General features: G+C 44.8%; 1 protein-coding gene across 10 annotated transcripts; it reads left to right on the top strand.

Annotated features, from left to right (window-relative positions):
• Positions 1-1389: 1389 nt before the first annotated feature.
• On the top strand, positions 1390-19309 carry adsl (adenylosuccinate lyase). Of its 10 annotated transcripts, none has more exons than XM_034593705.1 (13): positions 1390-1690; positions 3457-3660; positions 3838-3882; positions 4119-4198; positions 4297-4468; positions 4565-4611; positions 4867-4957; positions 5130-5199; positions 5406-5553; positions 5758-5938; positions 6088-6264; positions 6418-6509; positions 19280-19309. In XM_034593705.1, exons 1-12 carry the CDS (start codon positions 1547-1549, stop codon positions 6502-6504), a joined length of 1446 nt encoding a protein of 481 aa, XP_034449596.1. In that variant the 5' UTR covers positions 1390-1546; the 3' UTR covers positions 6505-6509; positions 19280-19309. The 10 variants fall into 10 exon arrangements, with proteins under 10 accessions (XP_034449596.1, XP_034449592.1, XP_034449597.1 ...); XM_034593701.1 differs by having other exon boundaries at positions 19276-19294; XM_034593706.1 differs by lacking the exon at positions 19280-19309 and adding an exon at positions 19260-19278.
• The last annotated feature ends 3280 nt before the right edge of the window (positions 19310-22589 follow it).

Genomic DNA, 22589 nt, shown 5'->3' with positions numbered 1-22589 from the left:
GTGAGGCAGAAGAGAAGTATTATATAAATCACCCTGAGTGTCTGAGCTCATCCTTGGCTCCAGATCAGGTTAATTGTGTTAGCTGTGTGTTGAGATACGTTCACGGACACGGGGGGAAGTCACGTAAGACAGAGGATTATTTTGATGGCTGCATCTTCCAATTATCAAATGACCACATTGAAACGTTGTGTAGAAGCTATTGTCGCACAGTTTTTTAATGACGCAGTTTCCTCTCTCTGGACCTGCGGTTTATTTTGAGGAAAATCACTGAAGGGACGCGACACGTCCGCGACCACTGGGCCGTGCGCACGGTGCGTTCACTTGCTCCCCGGAAGGAGCAATTTCCCAAATTGGGACGTCAATGTTCAGTGTGTTCTTTGATGTGCTTTGAACCCAGAATGTGGGGGAAAAACATGGACGCTGTGCACAAAATGTGTTGAATCCACGTTTAAACAAAACTTTGACACCCTTCTCCTATATATATCTACATAGTAACAAAGGTTTAATGAGATAATCAGGTGTGACAGGCATATCAACAATAATATGCATGTTAATCATAAAAACATCTGTATTGGTTAAACAGCATGGCGTTCAGGGCCGGTAGGGAATGAATGTGCAGTTTGCAAGTGACAATTTTTGTAAACTTTTTTGTCACATTAGGAGCTGCTGTTTAGAACTGATTGTAATACATGTTCAATTGATGTTGTCAGCAGCTCCTGTCAACATTTCCGACAGACTAAACCTTGCAGTAGCAAACAATTCAGAAATGCTGTGGACTTTGTTTTACCTCCTGCAGCGAAGTTCTGTGTTCAATCCTGGGCTTTTAGTGTTTTTATTTTATTTCTTCTTTTACTTGTGTGCTTTTTTTTTATTTGTGAAGGACTCTGTAACTTACTTTCTCTGTAAGAAGTGCTACAAATAAAGATATCATTATTATTATTACTATTATTATTGTTAGTAGTAGTTTTATTAGTCGTTTTATTAGTGTTATTGTTATTAAGTAAAGGAAATATCCCTCAAAATTTACGATGTTAAGTGATAAGATTCAAGCTAAATATAGACCCTGCCTGTGTATAATGCAATTCAAATAGGGAATCAATATTTCATGTATTCTTTCATTGTCAATATTATTTTTGGTCCCCTGAGATTTTTGGGGTGTTTCGATGAATGAAATTAACTTATAAATAGAAACAATAAATAAATTAATAATACATTATTGAACTTATAACTTATATCAACATATTAATATTCATCTGTTTTATTTATTTTGATGTTTTGTATTTACTTGAGTATTTGTTGTGTGTATTTCATCAACACCCGGAGTCTGAATCATGAAATGTCATCATAATCATCTATTTCTTCAATTGGGTGGATTATTCCGACTCCACGTGAACGCGCACACGGTCACCACGTGGTGTCGTAAAACGACGCTCCGCTTCCTCCACGTGATGTCAGCAGGCGGGAAGTGTGCTGGCCCTGCCGCGTTGTGTGTGTGTGTGTGTTTGTGAGGAAGGTGCCGAGAGTTCTCCTCCGGCTCTGAGAGAACATGGAGGCGGCAGACGAGACGATGAAGTACCGCTCTCCTCTGGTGTCCAGGTACGCCAGCAAGGAGATGGCCTTCAACTTCAGCGACCGGAAGAAGTTCAGCACCTGGAGGAAGCTGTGGATCTACCTGGCCCAGGCGGAGAAGGTGTGTAGCCGCCATAGGGAAAACTGTGTGTGTGTGTGTGTGTGTGTGTGTGTGTGTGCGCGCGCGCGCGCGTGTGCGCGTGTGTCTGAGACCAGGACCTGAAGTAGAGTGTGACCTTTAAGAGCCTCTCATGTTCCCTGATCTAAATTTAGTTTGTCAGCTGCAGCCCAGAGGAACACTGAACTAAAAACACATACACACACACACTGAAATAAAAACACACACACATGTAGCTAAAACACATAACATGTAACTAAGAAACACAAATGTAACTAAAACACACACGTAGCAAAACACACACTGAGAGAAACAGTTGAATTAATATATGTTTATATGTATAGATAGATGTATAGATGGGTAGGTAGGTAGATGTACTTAATTGATCCCAAATTGGGGAAATTAATGTGTTAGCAGCAGCAATGCATGAGGCACATAACACACCAAACAAGATGTAAAGGTATAAGAAACTATACAAAATATAAAGAATATAACAATAAAAAATAGAATTGGTCCAAATCCTGCAGTGACCAACCTCAGATCCGTCTCTTTTCTTTCCCCTTGGGTCACGTTCAGGGTTTTGTGGGATTAAAACCACATTCGGCTGCTCAGTCTGTCACGGTGGCTTCAGAGGTTATCAGAGAAGTTTATCCTCTGTTGACATGTAGCCTTCAAACTGTTTCACCATTTTGATCAAACTGTGGTTTTATCTCACAGACACAAAGTACGCTGAGTCAAGTCATAGATACAGATGATTTCAGCAGACATCTATTCACCCTCTCCCCCCATGATGAGCAAACTGTTTACACACCCTCCCACATGATCTGTTGTACACACACATCACACATGCACACACTGATCGGTGCTGCTCTACAGTTTGTCTGTGTAGAGTCAGGCCTGTGCGCTTGGTGTGTGGAAATAGCGAGCACAAATGTCACGGTAACTGGAAACTGCCTCCTGAGAGGCTGCGTTTTACTATAACCTCGCCAAGCTGTAGCCCTGTTTGTTCGTTTGGCTTCAAATACCCTGCATTTACATCGTCTGCCTTGGAATTAGCCTCCCTGCTGTCGTGACCTTTGACACCAGAGAGTTTGACCTCTTGAACTGAGCTGTAACCTGCACGGAGAGATGTATTTCCAGGGGTTGGGACCAATTTCTCCCTCAACCCTGCTCTGTGGTCCCGTCCCGTGACTGCTGTGTCCTAATAGAGGACACACCAATCTAATCAGGACACTGGTCGTCTTCTCACGAGGACGCCACATGTCTGTCAGGACCGTTTAAAAAGACAGAACAGATCTTGTTTCATTTGTCCTCCATTCACCGTCCTCACAGAGCGATCTGTGATAGTTCAGTTAAAGTAACGTGCATTTCATTTCAGAAAACATGATGTGAATATCTGTATATTACTCAATGATTCATGGAGAAAACTGTATCAGATATAATTTGTAACAATTCTTCATTAAAATGTCTAAAAACAACTCAACCTATGTTATATATATATTTTATTGACGTGTCTACTGACATCATCCAAAATGTTTCCTACAGTTTTCAAACCCAGAGAATTTTAATCAAGGTAACGTTTCAATTTAGACAATTTAGTCACTCACTCCTAATGGATCTTGATTATAATTGGCTGCACGTTCTGAAATTCATGCCCTTGATTTGAAATACCAACCCAATAAATTTGAACTTAAATCGTAACTTCCCTTGTTGACCTTCGTCTTCTTCCTCCTCACTCCATCTCAGCCTTTATTCTTCTCCTTCCTCAGACTTTGGGTTTGCCCATCACCGACGCCCAGGTCCAGGAGATGGAGAGCCACGCGGACGACATTGACTTTGTCATGGCGGCCGAAGAAGAGCGCAAGCTCAGGCACGACGTCATGGCTCACGTGCACACCTTCGCACACTGCTGCCCCACTGCCGCTCCAATCATCCACCTCGGAGCCACGTCCTGCTACGTCGGAGACAACACTGTAATCACGATGAGTTTTATAGCTATCGCCTGATCACAGTATTTAGTCTCCAAGTTCTCCCAGATGTCTGATAAATTCCCCTCGAGAAAACACAACCCCACAGTTGGGTTGTTTACGTATTTACTTTTCGTTAAAAGTTTTCATCTTCTGTAAGTCGCTGTGTTTTTTCCTCCTCAGGATCTGATTATGCTGCGTGACGGATTCGACATCCTCTTGCCTAAGGTGAGGCTCAGCTGTTTGCCAGAGAGCAGGCCCACTGTGACATCAGTGGAATCAGGGGCATTGTGACTCGGTGCCTCAGCTGTTTAATAACAAGTCAACAGTGTAGAAATAATCACCTCGGCTTGCGCAATGTTTCATCACAAAAAATAGACATAAGCTCGACATGCGAGTGCTGCCTGGGCACTAAGTGTATTATGCAATGATTCAGTGCCACGCTCCTGTTTTGATTTCCACAGCTGGCCAGAGTCATCGACAGACTGATGAACTTTGCAGAGAAATACGCTGACCTCCCCACGCTTGGCTACACACACTACCAGTGAGTCTGAATGCAGCTTCCCTCCTCTGGTCATTCCTCTCTGTGTCCGTTTGCTGCTGGGCTCCATCTCTGAAGTCTGCGCCTCTCGCTCTCTGCAGGCCCGCCCAGTTGACCACAGTCGGGAAGCGAGCGTGTCTGTGGCTGCAGGACTTGGCCATGGACATGCGGAACCTCCAGAGAGCCCGCGACGACCTGCGTTTCAGGGGGGTGAAGGGGACCACCGGGACCCAGGCCAGCTTCCTGCAGCTCTTTCAGGGGGACCACGACAAAGTATAAATCATCATTCATTCCATTTCAATTAGAAATGTATTGATAAAGCAATTGTTGTCTTCCCATCTACTAAATGTACCAATCATTATTTTTCAGGTGGAGGAGCTTGACAGGATGGTGACGGAGATGGCTGGCTTCAAAAAGTTAGTTCTGCCTCCTGCTGTTTCCAGTATCGTCCATATCACACAATTTTAGCATATTTTACATCAAAAGTAGCAGGTGAACTCGCTAAAAAAGGGGATTGGATCCTTTTCCATTGCCTGAAGTGGAGTTCATGTTTCCATCACTAGTGGAAAAGGGCTTTAGAAATAAAATATGGGTGGTATTATTATTATTAACCCGGTCACTGAGATTTCTTTTGTTATTTGCCCTCATGATATTGTTCCCATCCCACCCAGAGCCTACCTGGTGACGGGCCAGACGTACAGTCGGAAGGTGGACGTGGACTGTTTGTCCAGCCTGGCCAGTTTGGGAGCAACTGTTCACAAGGTAAAGCTGCATTAACAAATGTCTCCATCTAGTGGTGTGGAAATGGAGGTTGGGTCATTTTTTTTTACAACACTGTGATAAAACCTACAACTCTCTCCTGACTTTCAAAGCTGACTTGAACATTTCAGGTAAACTTGCTGAAGCTCACGTTTGATGCATGTGTCTGCTGCAGATCTGTACCGACATCCGCCTGCTCGCCAACCTGAAGGAGATCGAGGAGCCTTTTGAGAAAGATCAGATCGGTTTGTTCACTTCTTACGTAACCTCGTATTCACTGGCATGAACCTTTTACAGTTATCTCTACATTTGTCTTATGGCAATAACTAATAACGTAAAAATAGAGCAGTAGCATAATAAATCATTGTGTTGCTGCTGTCCTATAATGAAAACATCATTCACTCTCCTGATCCTGTTGATGTTGAGATGACGCTGTCTTCCCCCGCCCTAGGTTCCAGTGCCATGGCGTACAAGAGGAACCCCATGCGAGCGGAGCGTTGCTGCAGCTTGGCTCGACACCTGGTGGCGCTGTTGGCCAACCCACTGCAGACGGCCTCGGTGCAGTGGCTGGAGAGGACACTGGACGACAGCGCTAACAGGTCAGCAAACCTGAGACGTGTATTCACCCCAGTCTTAGTTACCTTCGCATTACTACATGCTGCAGTTTTTTTAGATTACTCTTCTGAGTTTGGTCTTTTATCAAAGATCCTCGGTTGTATGTGTTCTCCAAGCTGCCGGTTGTGACTGAGTAAACTCAAGGTTTCCAGATATGGGCTCATGCAGAGACACTGAACTCATTGCAGGAGGATCTCGCTGCCCGAGTCCTTCCTCACAGCAGACATCATCCTCACCACGCTGCAGAACATCACAGAGGGACTGGTGGTTTACCCCAAAGTCATCGAGAGACACATCCGCCACGAGCTTCCCTTCATGGCCACAGAGAACATCATTATGGCCATGGTGAAGGCTGGTGGAAACAGACAGGTAGGAGGAGGAAGTTGTTTAAGCTGCAAGGGATATCTGTATGGACCAAATAATTCAAGAACCTCACCTAATCCTCGATCAGCTCCACATGTAGTGTACATCAGATCAACTCTGTACCCAGGTCTCCATCTTTGTGCTCTCTCCTTCAGGACTGCCACGAGAAGATCCGCGTTCTGTCCCAGGAGGCAGCAGCTGTGGTCAAACAGGAGGGCGGTGATAACGACCTTCTGGCCAGAGTTCAGCAAGACCCCTACTTCGCCCCCATCCTGTGCCAGCTGGACGCCCTGCTGGAGCCCAAGACCTTCATCGGCCGCGCTCCGCAGCAGGTACAGCATCTTTTTTCACCAGCTGTCTTTTGTCCACACTGCTTCTCTGCCATTAAGAGTGTGTTTACTGTGCAGTAAGTGTTTATGGAAAACATTCAAGAGGGGTAGAGCACGCAGGAGGCAAGTTGTAATGTGTATTTTTTTATTTTTTAGGTGACCAGGTTCCTGTCTGAAGAAGTACGCCCCCTGCTGGAGCCATACAAAGCAAAGATGGATGTCAAGATTGAGCTCGAGCTCTGAAACACACACACACACACTGACGTGAACAAGGCCACTGTGGCTTTGTGAACACTGCCTTATACCTCAATAAAGATAAATAGGTCAATAAACATCTCTTTTGTTGTGGTTTTCATTCAGTAATTAAATTGATCTCTTACAAAAGAGGATTTATAATGTTGTAATAAATTATGATGGTAATGTTCCTGTCATATCTTATTGACAGGAACCAAATGTCAAATGTGTAACTACCTAATATCACAGATATTTGAGAAAAATCTATTTGACTTTTTGGTTTGGTCCCAGTCCCTTCCACTAACATGGAGGCAATGGGGACCATTTGACATCACCTTTGATGAAGTCATTGAACTTTATATACAGTCTGAAAACGTCTGGAACTAGAGGTTGTGTTGCTTTCTACAAATGATTAGAACTAATCCATTGAAATAGCAGCAAAATATGAATCAGTTGACTAATGAATCGATCAACTTGGTTCTTCAGACACTTCTGAGCTTCTAAACCTTGACTTCACCCATGTAGTAGTGATGACATGCTAACACATGGTGGCACCATTCAACTGCACTTCACTCTGCACAGTTTGAACTCAGTCAGAGGAAGTTAACTTCATGCTCCAGTCAAGCATTCATGCATTTGTAGTTCCCTCTCCTCTGATATTTTAGTAAAAAAACCTTGATAGTTTTATTTATACTCTGTATTATATATATTTTTGTCTCCAATTGTAAAATGATCTCATGATTGGTGCCCAGACACTGAAAATCAGGTGTTTTTCAGCCTCGCTCACCACCTGTCAGCTGGGACATACATCACAGGAAGGGGAAGGAGAAAAGGAGGATGGTGTGAAGGAAATGTTAGGTTAGCAAAAGAAAGAGTTTCCTCATGACGTCATGAACCACTTAAAGCACTTTGCAAAAATCCCTGATCATAGCTTCATGTGTTTATTGAGACTTTAAATCAGCTTTCTGCAACAATACAGATTCTTCTGTGATTATAAAATCTTACCTGCGCGCTGAAGATGCCTTTCACATCTTCAGGAGCTGCACTGGACAGCGGGGGCGCCCTGGCGGAGCGATGCTGGCCGGCGGTCATTTCACTGATGGGAAAATGCAGCTCTGGTGCCATGCCAGCATGTTTTTGGAAGATGCTTCTGGTTTAGACAGAGGTTCTACATTCAGCACAATTTGTCAGGGCTATTTAAGATGAACAAAATAATGGCGCTCTCACAGCCACGCTGATCGTGGGCGAGGTCCGAGTCTTGGCTCCGGCGCTCAGACCGTTTCTCTCATCCAAGTTCTCTGCTCATCTAAACATATTGTCTCAGGGCCTGTTGGCAGCGTCTTTGGTCGCACTTGGTGATCAAATTTTTCACTTTGCTTATTGATGTCATTAGAAAAACCACTGGGGGCATGTAAAGAAGCTTGAGATGGGAATACTGGGCCCCCAGTGTCCAGCTCCGTCCTGACAGCATTCTTTCACATACTCCACGCTGTGTGATCACCAGAGGGGGGCTTTGACAAGCGGGCACAGGGATCAGACGGACGGCTCGGAATTCTATGGGAATTTCTCAAGTGCCGTTAGTTACCAGTGTTTCTGCTGCAGACGGCAGGCAGAGCTTCTACCCACACTTGTGGTTGAACAATGATGTCTCGGCCCTCTGATAAACTTGTTTACTGCAGCAGACTGGCGACATGAACCTCAGCTTGCTCTGACTTGACAAAGTTCACAACATTATGATGATCTGAGAGCCGGAGAACTTGGGTTGCCATGTGTTGTAAACATAGTTTTCTTTTTGGCACGTTGAGGAATCTGGCACATGATTTAACTGCTGTTGGAGCTTTAAATCAGTGTCAAAGTGTAAGTCTGCCAGTGTTGAAATGAGAATATGTTTCCAGATTGTATAGCAGCTCATACAGAGGAATTCAGAAGGCGAGCTTTGGCGCCAAAATACCCTTAACCCTGCTGTTTTCATTAGTGAGTATAAAAGGCCTCTGATAAGGCAGTAAAACTCATAAAATCCCCAGGAGCAACGTGCAAAGATTGAGAGGCCCTCGATGTAAATGTCAGAAAAAGGTCTGGATCCTCTATTGTAGCACGAGAACATGGCTCATGTGACACTTGCCTTGTTGATCTTGACTTTGAGTCAAGAAGGAGGTAAGAGCAGTCGTGCTTTCAAGGCCTATACTGTAATCTCCCCCAACACCTGCTCGTGCTCTCGTCTCTCTTATCCCCTCAACAGAAACAATAGCAATGCTTTTCTATCAGTCGCCTCCAAGTTCGCTATCAGACATCGGGAGCGGCCGCCTTCAGCCACTCGGCTTCTCCGCAACAGCGCGACCTGTCAGCTCTTATCACCGAAGAGCCAAATCCTGTTCATTCCACTCCGAAAGGCCACTTAATCAGACAATAACGCAAACTCTACAAGGCTTAGAAATGGTCGGGCTGTCCGCGTCGGGATCGCGTCGGGTTTTGACGGATAGGTGCAGAAGAGAGATGGGATTGTTGAGCAGATCTTAGAGACAAGCCAAAGAGTCCCAGAGAGATAGACAGAGCGATAGAGACAGAGGAGTGGGCACCAGCAGCCGTGATCTCACCCTCCTCTCCCCTCCTTTTGGCAGGGGCTTCCAGAAAGCTGCCCTTTTGCTGAAAAATGCCAAGCACACCGCATTCCACCAGCTACACAAAGGCCCTCCCTCGTCTCAGCTGCACAGGCACAATCAGACAAGGGATAATTATATAATTAGGCTGGCCGGTGCAGACGGGGCCCTCAGATGGTGTGTTGGTGTGTCATATTTATGTTATCGGACAATGAAGAGAGTCGGGCTTTATCAGACGAGGCATTAGAGTGTGTGGGGGGTTCAGCTGTGGCACTTATAGGCTCAGATTGTCATGACGGGTCGATAGCGCGACCTTTAGCCCGTGGCTCAGATCAGGGCATGTATTGTGTGTGTGTGTGTGTGTGTGTGTGTGTGTGTGTGTGTGTGTGTGTGTGTGTGTGTGTGTGTGTGTGTGTTTGCATTCTGTGATATGCGTGGAGGAGGTGGGGACTTTTTCGGGGCTCCCACAAATCAATCATACGGAGATGAAACTTTGGGGGAAATCTTTTCTGCCCACAACTCTGAGCCCACAGAGATACAGTATAGTGCTCATTCACATTCATGCAGATGTAAGCAGGGTCAGGGTTGATATACCTCACCCCCCAATTTATTCAAAATGTGTTCATTTAAATGAGTTAAACTGGATATTTGATGCTATTTGTTAAATAAAAGTGAATCTAGTTACAGTGTTCGAACTGTCAGTGCTTTGATTGGTTTGGTTTGATTGCATTTGCACTACCATATAGGCAGGGGCGTTCCAAGGGACTTTGGGGGCCCCAGGCCAAAGTGTGGCCCTCCTGGGCGGCCTTTACATCCAACCAAACCTAATGCATTTAGATATTCTACCAAACCCACCAACCTAACCTCTTAACTAACCTTTTGGCTGAAAGCTAGTGGCATGAGGCCTAACTAGGCGGTTTCCCACCATGGTTTCGTTGCCGTCTCCTGTATAAAGCCGATCATAGAATGTAATCAGCTGTTCTAGTTTTCATTCACTCTGGACACATGGTGGTGTTCAGGTGTTACCATTGACTCCATACATACTATATTAAAAGTTATTTTTTCAAATGTATTGAGCTGTTCCACAATCTTTCCACATACCCGTCAACTGCAGGGGAATCACACTAAATGACCACTTCAGTTTATAGCCAAACAGATAAGACCTCCTCTGCCCTCTCGTCGGGGCAGGATCTCTGCTCCCAGACGAGAATTGAGCCAGTGTCCCTCTCGGTTGGCCACCACCCAACAATCTCCCCTCGCACCGTGGCCTTGGCTTTGGGTGTGTCTCCACTCGCACGGGACGGCACAGAATAGGCTATTGTTGATCACACAAGACAGAGAACCAGGGGAGGAAGGAGGGCTGGTAGTGGTGGTCTGGAGATGGTGGGGGAAGAAATGAGATTTTAACGAGCGGGCAAAAAAGCTCATGGACAATGCAGCAGGGCTCCCCTCCCACTTACATACATGTGCACCGATGCAGAGCCACTGGACACACATGTACACTAACACACACACACACACACACACACACACACACACAGACCTAGTTTCCTTCCTTCATTGTGTCCAGATACTTGTAATATTTGCATTGACACCAACATGGAACACCAGGAATCTTATATTTCACATAACGCATCACACAAGGCAGCTTGTAAAACTTTGTGTAGAGCTTCACAGTCAGAGAGACACAACTAACATTTCTTGCCCAGAATTGAATAAGAAGATTAGTGGCACTGTCTGTTTGATAGATATTAAAGCTGCAGACAGTGAACTTGGTTGAGCATAAAGTCCAGAACCCTCATTGTGATAAGACTCCAAACTAATCCTGGATTATTGGCAACATGTTGAACTACTGAACGGCTTCAGAATGATAACCCATGTCCAATTAATGACATTATAATCATTATAATTCATATAACCATACAAAGCACAAGACCACATTATACTTAATGTTTCACCACATGATGTCCATGTGCTCCACACCTTTTCCTCAACCTGCCTGTCTGCACCAAAGTGAATACACCAGAACATGTCCAGCAGGGGGCGTTGTAAGAGGGTATAGGCTGAGCAAGCAATTGCCTTGGGCCCCCAGAGCTGAGAGGGGGCCCTCAGAGAATGGCCGATTGCATTAGTCCGTAGCAACACCAATTTTTTGAGAACCCCCCCCCCCCCCCCGGGATCAGCTTTGTACAGGAGACGACACCATGGCTGGAAACCCCCCAACAAGGCCTCTGTCTAAATGCATGTGTATGATGTGATGGTGGTGGAGGTTTGCACTTAAACTTTACGACTTTACGACCAGGATTATTTATGTGCATGCACAGTGTGCACTTTGGAGTTGGGGGAGTTTGGTTTGGTTTGATGTAGCCCCCCGTCTGTTTCATACATATATGGTTATTTTCTTTTCTTCTAAACGATGTATAAATTCCCTGATGTGGTCCGTCTGGCACGTGCACGTTTCCCAAAAGACGATAAGAAACAGTCTATTTTTCTTTTTTTGGTCTCCACAGGCGACAGTTTGCCTAAAACCAGCAAACAGTCATTAGCACTTATGAGGCTCCGATTGTCTGTCTCTTTAAGATTACTGCTTTTGCACAAAGCGTAGACAGTCTCACTCTCGTGGCAACAGAAAACAACCCTCTTCAATTACAGTTTCTCATCCAGCTTAGAGAAGATATTCACGTGTAACTCGCTGATGCACAACTATTTTTGGGGCCGCAGAGGTTCTGTGAGACGTGAGAAAACTTCTGTCTCCGCAGAAAAATGGCTGCCGTAACCAAGTCTCTCTGTTTTTAATCGTGCTGTTTTTAGATGTTGGCAACAATTTCTTAAAGTCTGTTTGTCCCCTGAGGGTTTGGATTGCTTTGGAGCTTTGGTCGTGATTTTCCAGAGGGGAAGAAAAAAAACATAATTTGCCAGAGTTCATGTTTATTGGCATGGAGCAAGAATATCTTTGCGTGACATGTTGGGTTATTTTGATGGTTCGAATCCTGGGTCGGCTCTTTCTGTGTGAGTTTGAATTAATGGTTTGTCTCTGAGATATACTGGCGACCTGTCCGAGGTGGTTCTCACCCAGTGTGCGATGGGATTGGCTCGAATCCCCCCCGAAGACTAAAACGACAAATGATTCTCTTAACACGACAGTGAGCTGAGCCACCGACTGAGGTCACATGCTTCTGCCCCAAACGACCAAGTGCCCACTCGCCACAGTCAAACAAAGCCAGTCTCAGATGTGAAAACTCCACCTCATAGGTCACTTTCAACTGGGACACAGTCAATAAATCAGCATCATGGTCGGAGAGGCCTCAAGAAAATTCCTGATGTCTGTAATCCCACTCTCCACACTGACTTCCTGCATAATGCGAGGAGAGTTTTCCAGCCTCGTTCTCTCATCTCTAATGTCATGACCTTTTTGCCCGTTGGAAGACTTGAGAGGAGGAGAGGGCCGCAGCTGGTTGTGTCACCACAGAAGATGCATGCAGGGATTATGTGAGGGCTGTGACATTCTGCGGTGGGATGTGACCCGCTCCGCTCCGTCACTGCTTTGAGGATCAGTCAGACGCTCGCTCAGATTTACCCCTTGAGGTCGGCGCCGCTCACGGGCTGAATTGACGTCTTGATGCAGTTACAGTGTCGAGGCTCATCACAGGTTCATTCTGCGCGATGTGGGACGACAAAGACGTCTTTATCGACGCCGAACAATAGTTAAAAACGACAAAGTGACAGTGAGACATTCTTCATCCATCATGAGTCACTGGTCTCAGAAATGTGCTTCGCTCAACAGTGTGGTTGCAAAAGTCAAAATCCCACTCACTTTTTTTTACAAGATTATTTTATTCTCAATGTCAAAGAGAGAAACCACACTACCCACAATCCTCAGGTGTAACAGCGATGTCTTTGATTGGTGGATGTCGCTGTTACCGTGGAAATATTTACCACTACCGCGAAAAAATCATGTCGCAAACGATCAGATGTTTAGCGTTAGGTTATTTTTGTATATTGATCAGTAAACAACAAGAATTATAAGAGTTTTTAATTAAACATTATTTGAAGTAGAAATTTAAGACACAAATTATGCAGCAGAGCGAGGTCTCACTGTGCAGCTTTAAGTTATGATTGAATTCATCGAAGCGCTCTCAGTATAATTCGCCCAACACCACGTTCAGTGTGATGATAGGAATCGTCGTGAGGACGCGAGTCAGCTGAACTGGCAGCTCACCAGAGCTCTCTGAAGAACCAGTCCACTCCGAGGCTGGGCCAGGCCATGGGAAGCTTGACGTCAAAGAAGTTCGCCCTCCAAAATAAGTAACCTTCCCCCCCCCCTGTCCTCCCCGGTCTGGCCTGCATTTTCATATTTCACTGGTATTTCCGGATGGCTCCCACATTTGCAAAATAAAGGCCATCAGAGTAATCATTATAATGTTGAACAATAATAACTGGGGGAACTGAATGAAAGCCTGGAGAGGCTTGTTGACCTTTCAGAGCTAAACTGGTCCTGGCTTCTGTCTGTGCACTGCTGAGCCCATTGTGTTCCCAGACCTTATCATTGTGTTGCAGTTTCCTCTCCCCGCTGCGTGTGTGCACATGTGCATGTGTGAGATTTAGTGTATGAGTTGATGCATGTGTGCGCGTCTTGCCCTTGTGTGTACATGTCCGTGTACGTGTGTGTGTCTTTTAGTGAACTCGGCCGGCGCACTACAAAGGTACAGAGGCTGGAGGAGTGTTGCATGTCCTCTCACTCTGCGTGGATCCCTCTGCTCAGCTCGCACAGTTGCTGATTTCACACATTTGGATGAAAAGTTTACCTGCTGTTCTGGTTTCTCGATGCTTAATCTGTTTCCTGGGCGAGAACACACATGTTGACACAACGCGGCAACATAATTAAAAGAGATGCAACCACATGAGATGTCACAGTACAGCTCGTACCTTTTAATTAAAGGAAAATCATAGTCTACGTTTTCCTTTTCTCTCCGAGCCGAGATTTTTCTAAAAAATGCACGATCAAAAGTCCGACATTACAGAGGAGAACAGATGTGGAGCATGAACGTGGCCTCGCAGATGTGTCTGCACAGTGTTACAGTGGATGTCTGTGAATCAGCACCTCGGCATCAGCTGTCAATCAAAGCTCTTGCTAAATCCCAAAGAAACAAACTTTTAACAGTGCGGCTGATTCATAAAAGTTAAAATCCGATGAGAGCTTTAGTCATCAAGTCTTCACCAGAGCTCAGGGCTGAGTTGTGGGTTCTACTCTCAGCTGAGCTCTTACTAGTCATAGTCTGCACTCGCCTGCATAAAGAAAGAGAGAAGGAAGGAAAGAACCAGGGCCTCCACCTGTTGATGACCACCCACCCCCCCCTCCCCGACCTTCTCCACTGACTGGTGTGGGAGCGAGACATCCTATGATGTCACGCCTAGCTCTGTTCTCCCAGACAATACACCCACACCTCCGGGGCTTCCCCTGCCCCGGCAACAGGGGGAGCTGTTGTGTCCTGCTGGTATGTGCGCTATGACTCATCGCCTCCTTTCTCCCACGCACGACACACACGCAGTCGCTCTCACACACATGCTTGAACAGCCATACACAGCTGCTGACACCCAGAGTTCCATAGTGATACACACATACAAACACAGAGAGCATCACTGGGTATACAGTACAGGGAATGGACAAAGGGACGGGGGGGGGGCTGCATGTAGGATGTGGGGGCGGACTGATGGAGATGTTGCCACCGGCAACTGATATCCCAACACAGCTCTGACCCTGCTAACGCCTGTGGCTAATTGAATCAATGGGAGTATTGATACACATGGAGAAAGTGAGACGACAGAGGGGGGGGATGAGAGGGGGACTGTGTGTTTGTGTGAGTTTGTGTGCGTGTGTGTGTGTGTGCTTAGTTACTGAGTGCTGTTCTTTTCTGTTAAATATTCATCATGCAACTACTGTGTCCAAGAGGCTAAAATGCATGTGTCATTATTGTGTGTGATGTGTGTTTGTGTGTATATGTTGACGAGATGAAACATTGTGTATTTACATGTGAGTCTCTACATTTACCAGACAAGCCCAGGTGTTCTCTAACTTCACAAACTGACGTGTGTTGAACTTATATTGGACATATGTGTGAATATTATGAACTAAACTAATCACACTCCTGTGGATTGATTCATTTTACACTGGTGTAACTAACATCACAACTGTTTTCACTGTCGATATAAAAGATAAACAAGTTAGACAATTACCCAGTGACACGTTAACACACAACTCTCTACTCTCTTTCTCCTCTGTTTTTGGTCTCCACCAATTCTTGAGGGAAATAAAAAACTTTTTAGCTGCTATTTCTTTATACTTATTTATTCTCCAGCTGCTAAACACAGAGTTCACCAGATAGTTACTGACGTTGTAAAAGTCCGAGGGCTGTAAAACCAAAACAATGAGCTGAAAGATGCTTCAATGCTTCGTAGCACAGAGGAAATAATTGGGTGCTAATTAATTCTCTGTGGGTTCATCACTGCTAATGACTCATCTCACATTACACAGTCATTCGTTTTGTTTTTTGAAAGCGCTAAAATCTTGCTTTGCTCTATACTTTCAACAGCAAGGTCTTAATAACGATTTATTATCTGTTAACGATTATAACCTTTCACATATTTTATATTATCCCTGTGAACTGTTTTATATCCTGCTCGGATCCGGCCACGATGTGTCGGTGATCTGCTGGTGTCGGGCCCGATAAGGGAGCGTCTGCAACAAACTACCTCTGGCCATCAAAGCTATCCTACTATTGTTCCCCCACGCACAGGAAGCAAGGTTTGTTTTGTTATTGTTGGATGAGGGAGAAGGAGCTGTGTGTGTGTGTGTGTGTCTGTGTGTGTCTGTGTGTGTGTGTGTGTGTCTGTGTGTGTGTGTGACGACGAATCTCACATGTTTATTGTGCGATTTATGTCTGTGTGTGAATTAACTTTTACTGTATAGATGTGGGTTCTGCGTTTCAACATGTGGACATTGTGTCACAGGTGTGTGCACGTTGATCTGTGTGTTGTGTGCGTATTGCAGCCAGAGGAAGCCGTCAGTGTACTGTACCTGAGTCAGAACGGAAGAGGAGCTTAAGCGGCCCTCGGCTCAGCGGAACACGGAGTCGTACAGGAAGACACCTGGGAGCTGAGGGAGAACAAACAAACCCGGAGGGGGGAAGAGGAAGACGAGGGAGAGGAGAGGCAGGATGAGGAGGGGGAATTAAACAGAGAGAGAGAGAGAGAGAGAGAGAGAGAGAGAGAGAGAGAGAGAGAGAGAGAGAGAGAGAGAGAGAGAGAGAGAGAGAGAGAGCGGCAGAGCAGCTGCTGTTAAAACACTGTGTCCAGGAAGAAGGTTGGAGAAGAGACTTCCGCTTTATACGTCAGTGTAGCATCGTTACGACTGAGCTGCTGAATAGAAGTTTGAAGAATCTGATTCTTCCTCTGAATAAATACAACTTCCCCTGCTCCCCGATTGCAGAGATAAATGATACCAGTCTCGCAGGAGGCAGAACATGACTTATAAATTTGAATCTTGTTGTCTGTCCAATGTGTCGGCGTCTTCTACATGTGCAGCACCTCTTCTTCATCCTGGGAAATTAGTGTTCTTTTTGTGTTTTCCACTTTTGTGTCCGTCGCGTGTTTAGAAACATTATAAACATTTTTCTGGAGTTCTCACATTCAGCCCTGCCACAGAATTTCAGGAAGATGTTCAGATCAGAGCCTGAAAGCCACCTCACACAGGCGTTCAGGTTCAGTTCTGACTTGTCACTTGCATTTTGGAATCGCTCAGAACCCAATCGCTCTATTTTCTTCCTGAAAACGCAAGAAAAAAAACTTGGAACATAAAGATTTGATTTGTGTTGTGTTTACAGGTTTAAAACAATAAAACCCGAGTTCTCATGCAGCCTCGAAACAGCTGGATTGATAAAGACAGACGGGTGCACATCTGTCCTGTCAGATGTGTTTGCTGGAGCCCTCTATGACCTGCCATCATATCCCAAAAGCTCCAGATAAGAATGTTGGTTGAGGGCAGGAAACTACAGATGTGATAGTTTTGTCGTGTGATGAACTGACTGCTGTTATCTTCTGTTTAAAAACTCACAACATGGAACGAGCATTATGTTTCGGGCCCTCCCAACAAACAAGGCCTCACACAGAAGCACTGATTCAATAGGCATCACATCCTTGACACAGTTCCCCAGCTGAACTGGGCCACTCCAAAGTTCCTCGCCCCCCCCCCCCCCCCTCCTGCACATGTCTTTTGTTTTCAGACACAATTTTCATTGTATCTGGAGTAGGAGGGGATGGAAATCACGGCTGCAGCAGATGCCAAGCAGCTCTGTCCTCCGTGACCCTCGCTGGCAGTCGAGAGTCGGTTGCAGCAGGTCTCCTCGACTGCCACCCCCCCCCCCCCCCCGTCTTCTGGGAGGTAAAGCCTGGATTTCCCCGTTTCCACTCTCCCTACCTCTTTAACAACTAACACCTCGCTCTCACCCTCTCATTTAGCACCACTCCTCTCATTTCCTCTCCTCCCCTTTTAAACCATTATGTCCTTTTAATTCAACACGGTTTCTCCTCCGTGTTGTTCCTCTGTGTCCCGATCTCTGAACCGGTCCCACTGGCAAATGCACAGGATATTTACAACATCTCATATGATTTGTTTTCACTTTTTCATTTCTATGCACCTATAATTACATGCTTGGATATTGTATATAAAAGTGTATTTGCCAGGCTGAGAGGATCCCGACATTGTTTCATCCTCCCCTCGCCATGCCCAAATCCATCAGATAAGTAATTACGTCTATAATGTAATGAGCAGGTATACAGCAGAGTTATTTCAGGCCTTTTCTGGACGTGGTTTTGTATTCGCTCCGTGTTCCCGCTGCACCACGTCTGTGCTGCCCGGACCTGTCTGATTGTTCACTTTGATTACAGAGTCCTCCCCTCAAACAACACATTAAAAGTCTGTGCAAAGTGTGTGTGAGACACCGTACAGAGGGACTGTTGCAGTGTGTGTGTGTGTGTGTGTGTGTGCACTTGCATGTTTGTGCAGTATATTGTGTGTGTGGGTTGCAGGTGTGCAAATTCCCTCTCTGTATAAAGTCTTTCCAAGAATCACAGAGGACGACTTGACGTCTGTAATTTATGGCACCGTTGAGGATTTCCAACTTTTGGTGAACAGCTGCATGGCAGAGCAACAAAGAGAAGCGCTACCAAATTACAAAGGTGTCCCGTCTGGGGGGGGGGGGGGGGGTCACATGAGTTATGTCACGTGTCTTTTTCAGTGGATCTGTGGAGTCTTTATTTTCTGATCATCAGACCTGAGGGAGAGTCGTAATGTAAACTGAGGTCAAAGTCACTGGTGACTAAGCCTGTATGTAGAATTTTAAATAAATACAAATCAGCAGAGTTTAAACTGAGATATTATGTTGTTATCGCTCATTATTACCAATTCATCTGTGTTTATTAGTTTGCATGGTTACGCAAAAACTATAGCAAACGAAATGACCGCGAAACTTGATTGAAGGATGAGGGATGAGTCAGGAAACAACTCATTGAGTTTTGGTGCAGATCCAGAACAGGGGGCAAGTCTAGGCATTTTTTTTATATATAAATAAATAAATCAGGCATATTTAAAGTGTGAAATTTGAGGCAGCTTGATACGAACACATCCATTAATTAATTTTCCACATCTGTATAATTTGATACTTCCATGCTGGTGTGATACAAATCTATAAAAACAAAATACAGTAGCAGCAGTGCTATGAAAAAAACTGTATCCACTAATCTTAATAATATATATATATTTTTTTTTTACATGGCTTTGGGGCTGTACTGGGACTTTGGGAACTTTTTAAAAACTATTTTTGGCTATGTGTCATTCCACTGAGAGCCCACTCACAAACCAACAATTTCAAATGTGTCTCTGCAGTGTGTGATTGAATGATGTAATATCCTCTCTGCCAGGATGTGAACGTGTATGTGAACGGGCACAGGACAGCTGGCAGGTCGCTGAGACCCTGGTGACTTTAGAGACTGGAAAAGATTCTAAGTAAGAAGTTGAAGTAAATAAACAAGAAGGAAGGTGTGTAACTAAAATCTGGATAAAGGTCGAAATCAGATAATAAGGTAAACACACAGCTCCACACACACACACACACACACACACACACACACACACACACACACACACACACACACACACGCACACACACACACAGGATACACACGTGAGTTGTGACTTCTGAGAGGAATACCAGATGACGGACCGTGACACACGCAGCACAACATCATCAGGAAGCCTCCGTGTAAACAGGAACGACCGGGAGGAGCTCCGTGTCTTTACAGTGAGAGAGAGACAGAGTTCATTTTTAAATTTGACTGTTAAAAATACACCTGTGATCCTGTTCCCCCGTCCCAGTCTCTTATTCTGCTTCCCTTTGTATTTTTGTGAAGCGATAAATCTTCGCTCCCTCGCAAGTTTTACCTTCAAACTTCCTGAAAATGAAGGACAATCATTTTGGAAAATAGGACCAGATGGTGAATATCACTTGTATCAAATCAACACCACAACCACATGAACACGTACCAGGTTCACCGTCTCCTCCCTCTTTCTCCTCTCTCCCCCTTTGACGTTACAGACTCAAGATGGACGACACGTTTCCACTTCCTCCCACTATCCAGAAACCATCTTTGAGTACTTACATGTACTTATTTACTTAACATGAGCGTGTCTCATCCACTAACATGGTGGAGGTGGGGTTTATTACCTATACTGCATATGACCTATACTCATAATAATGATAATAATACTATTAATACTAGTAATAATAATGACAGTAAACTAAAGAAACGCATTTCAAAGTGCTTCACATACAATATAGATAAAAATGTAATTCAAAGAAAGCAGAGAAACCGATTTTAAGAAGACATGAGAACATGTTAAAATGACATTTAAAGGAAAAGGAAATAGAAATAAAAAATCCAGTCATAAAAGTAATTCAGCAACTTTTTCAAGGAGCCATACTCTTAGTTCATATATACACACACACAACAACAACAACAACAACAACAACAACAACAACAACAACAACAACAACAACAACAACAACAAAGTTACATCAGTTGAGATTCATGCCGGCTGAGGAACACTCTCTTTATTCTTCATCACATTATTTAGTCTTTAAGTTTGCGTTTAAGATTTATCTCTGTTTTCTTGGAAAGTGAAAGTCTCGCCAATAAGTAGCTTCAGTGCCGCAGGGCGTGTTGCTCGTGATTGACAAGCTGACACATGCATGTTTTAGAATAAATGCTGCATGAGAGCATCAATTTTCACTCTGATAATCATTAAGATCACTGAGTAAAAATACACGTAGAGGGTGGCTTTTAAAGGACATTCATTAGTAATATTAATTATACAGTTATTAACGTTACATTAGGCCTTCGTGGTATTCAGTAGAGTTTAGTTGAGTACAGTGGAGAGCAGGGAAGTCCCCTGTGAACCAGGATAGGGAGGGGAGGCTGCCAGAGGAATGCTGCTGTACACAGCCTCTTGGAGCTGAACAAAACCAGGCATTCCTCACGGAGGTGTTTATACTGTGCAGTGTGGTGTGGTCCGTCCCCGCCGCATCTGTCAGTGTCTTCATAATGTCACCGTCAGCAGCGTCTCATCCAACAGAAATAAAACAGGAAAATAAATGTCGACATGCTGGGAATAGTTTGGCTCGGCCCCAAAGCAAAGAGGACATATCAAATTGGCAAAGCGTTTTAAAAACGTTGAATTTTCTTTTCTAACAGTCTTTCCTGTGGATTAATTTTTTTCTAGAATGAAATTGCACAATAAGCAAAATCACTATCTTCAGTCCAGCAAGAAAAAATGTCCAAAATAAGTTTGACAGCCAATAAAAGTCAGTGCTGTGTCTAATAGACTAAAGGTTAATCCTGCATGAGTCCATTTTGTTATAAGAGAGAGAGAATGTGTTACTTTAACGGTCAAAGTGCAGAACATTTCCATCTACCCTAATATCTTTTTACCCTGATTTGCAAATCTTGGTGTCTGCCTTTTTTGCTTTTTATATCTTCTCTCTCTCTCTCTCTCTCTCTCTCTCTCTCTCTCTCTCTCTCTCTCTCTCTCTCTCTCTCTCTCTCTCTCTCTCTCTCTCTCTCTCTCTCTCTCTCTCTCTCTCCCTCTCTCCTCGTCCTTGTTTCAGTGGAGAGCATTCCAGCAATTCTCCCCCGTCAGTGTCTCACTCTTTTTCCTTCAGACTCATTCGTAAGCTGCTGTTGACGGATCTCTGCTGAGACACGGAGACGTTGAGCTGCCGTCACACTCGGCTCATTCCTGTTGGGTTAATGGAGAAATACAAAATGCACCTGTGATCATGATGTTGTGTAATCTGAATCATTAAAGCTGCTTTCTGACATATATTGAACTTCGGGATATTTTCCAGACATTTTCCCGAGGGGCTGCACAGGAGAATATCCCATCATGCTCCTGTTTGTGTTGTCAACGCGTCTGACAAACACCAGAAAATGTCTGGACCCAATTTTCCAGATGTTTTCGGGAGTCCATGGCTGAAAACGGCTTTAGAGACAATCGGAAAAGTTCCCAATCTAAGCGATGTTATTATTTTTGATGTACCAGCACACAGAGGTGATTAGGAGCAGTTGAATGTGTGAATCTGGGCTGACGTCCTTTGCTGGATAGAAACAGATCAACCTCTCTGCACCTGAATCTCCTCATTCAGCCTTTTGGATGAGGTTCAGTCACATTCCTGCCTCTGGGGCGGTGAAACCCGAGAGCCGCGCTGAGCTGTCGTCCTGGAGGCTGGAGGCGCAGACTAATGACTTCCCATTAGTCCATTTGGTCTCTATGATCGTCTATTATCACAGGGACACGCGCTGAGGAGAGTCGATCCCCACGACTAATCGAGGGTCAGTCGTGCCCTCGACTGCAGCCCAATGTTCACCTTCTGCACACGCAGCATCACACACGTGCACATATCCACGGCCCCTTTGTCTCACACGAATACAGTAGATTCATGTTTTTTATCCAGAAAAGCTGACTGTGGGGATGGGGGGGGGGGGGAAGAGAGGACCCAACTATGCGATTACTGCGTCAAATTAACCACTGGAGCTTCTCAGACGTCCACGGAAAAATGCAGGAAATCAAATGGCATCATTGTTCAAATTGAAGATTAGTTCAGGGAGCTGTGACCTTCTCCGGATCCTCTGAAAAGCTCCTAAATATTTGAGCGACTGCTGTCATTTCTCACTCAATTGTTAAGCATAGAGGGTCCTCTGTGCTCCATTCATGGTTGAAAACAGTTGTCGGCTCGGGACACTGACCGTGTGTGTGTGTGTGTGTGTGTGTGTTGTGTTGTGTGTGTGTGTGAGGGGGTGTAATTTGTCCCTCACAAAAGTATTCTTTAACATATGTGAATGCTCTTCATGTGCAATTTCAGTCTCTGTGTAAGAATGTGATTTTCC

Source organism: Hippoglossus hippoglossus, chromosome 8 (assembly GCF_009819705.1).
Source record: "Hippoglossus hippoglossus isolate fHipHip1 chromosome 8, fHipHip1.pri, whole genome shotgun sequence".
In the NCBI taxonomy this organism is placed as follows: Eukaryota; Metazoa; Chordata; class Actinopteri; order Pleuronectiformes; family Pleuronectidae; genus Hippoglossus; species Hippoglossus hippoglossus.
Note: the sequence above shows the minus strand (reverse complement) of the source record. Positions and strands in the feature narration are given on the sequence as shown.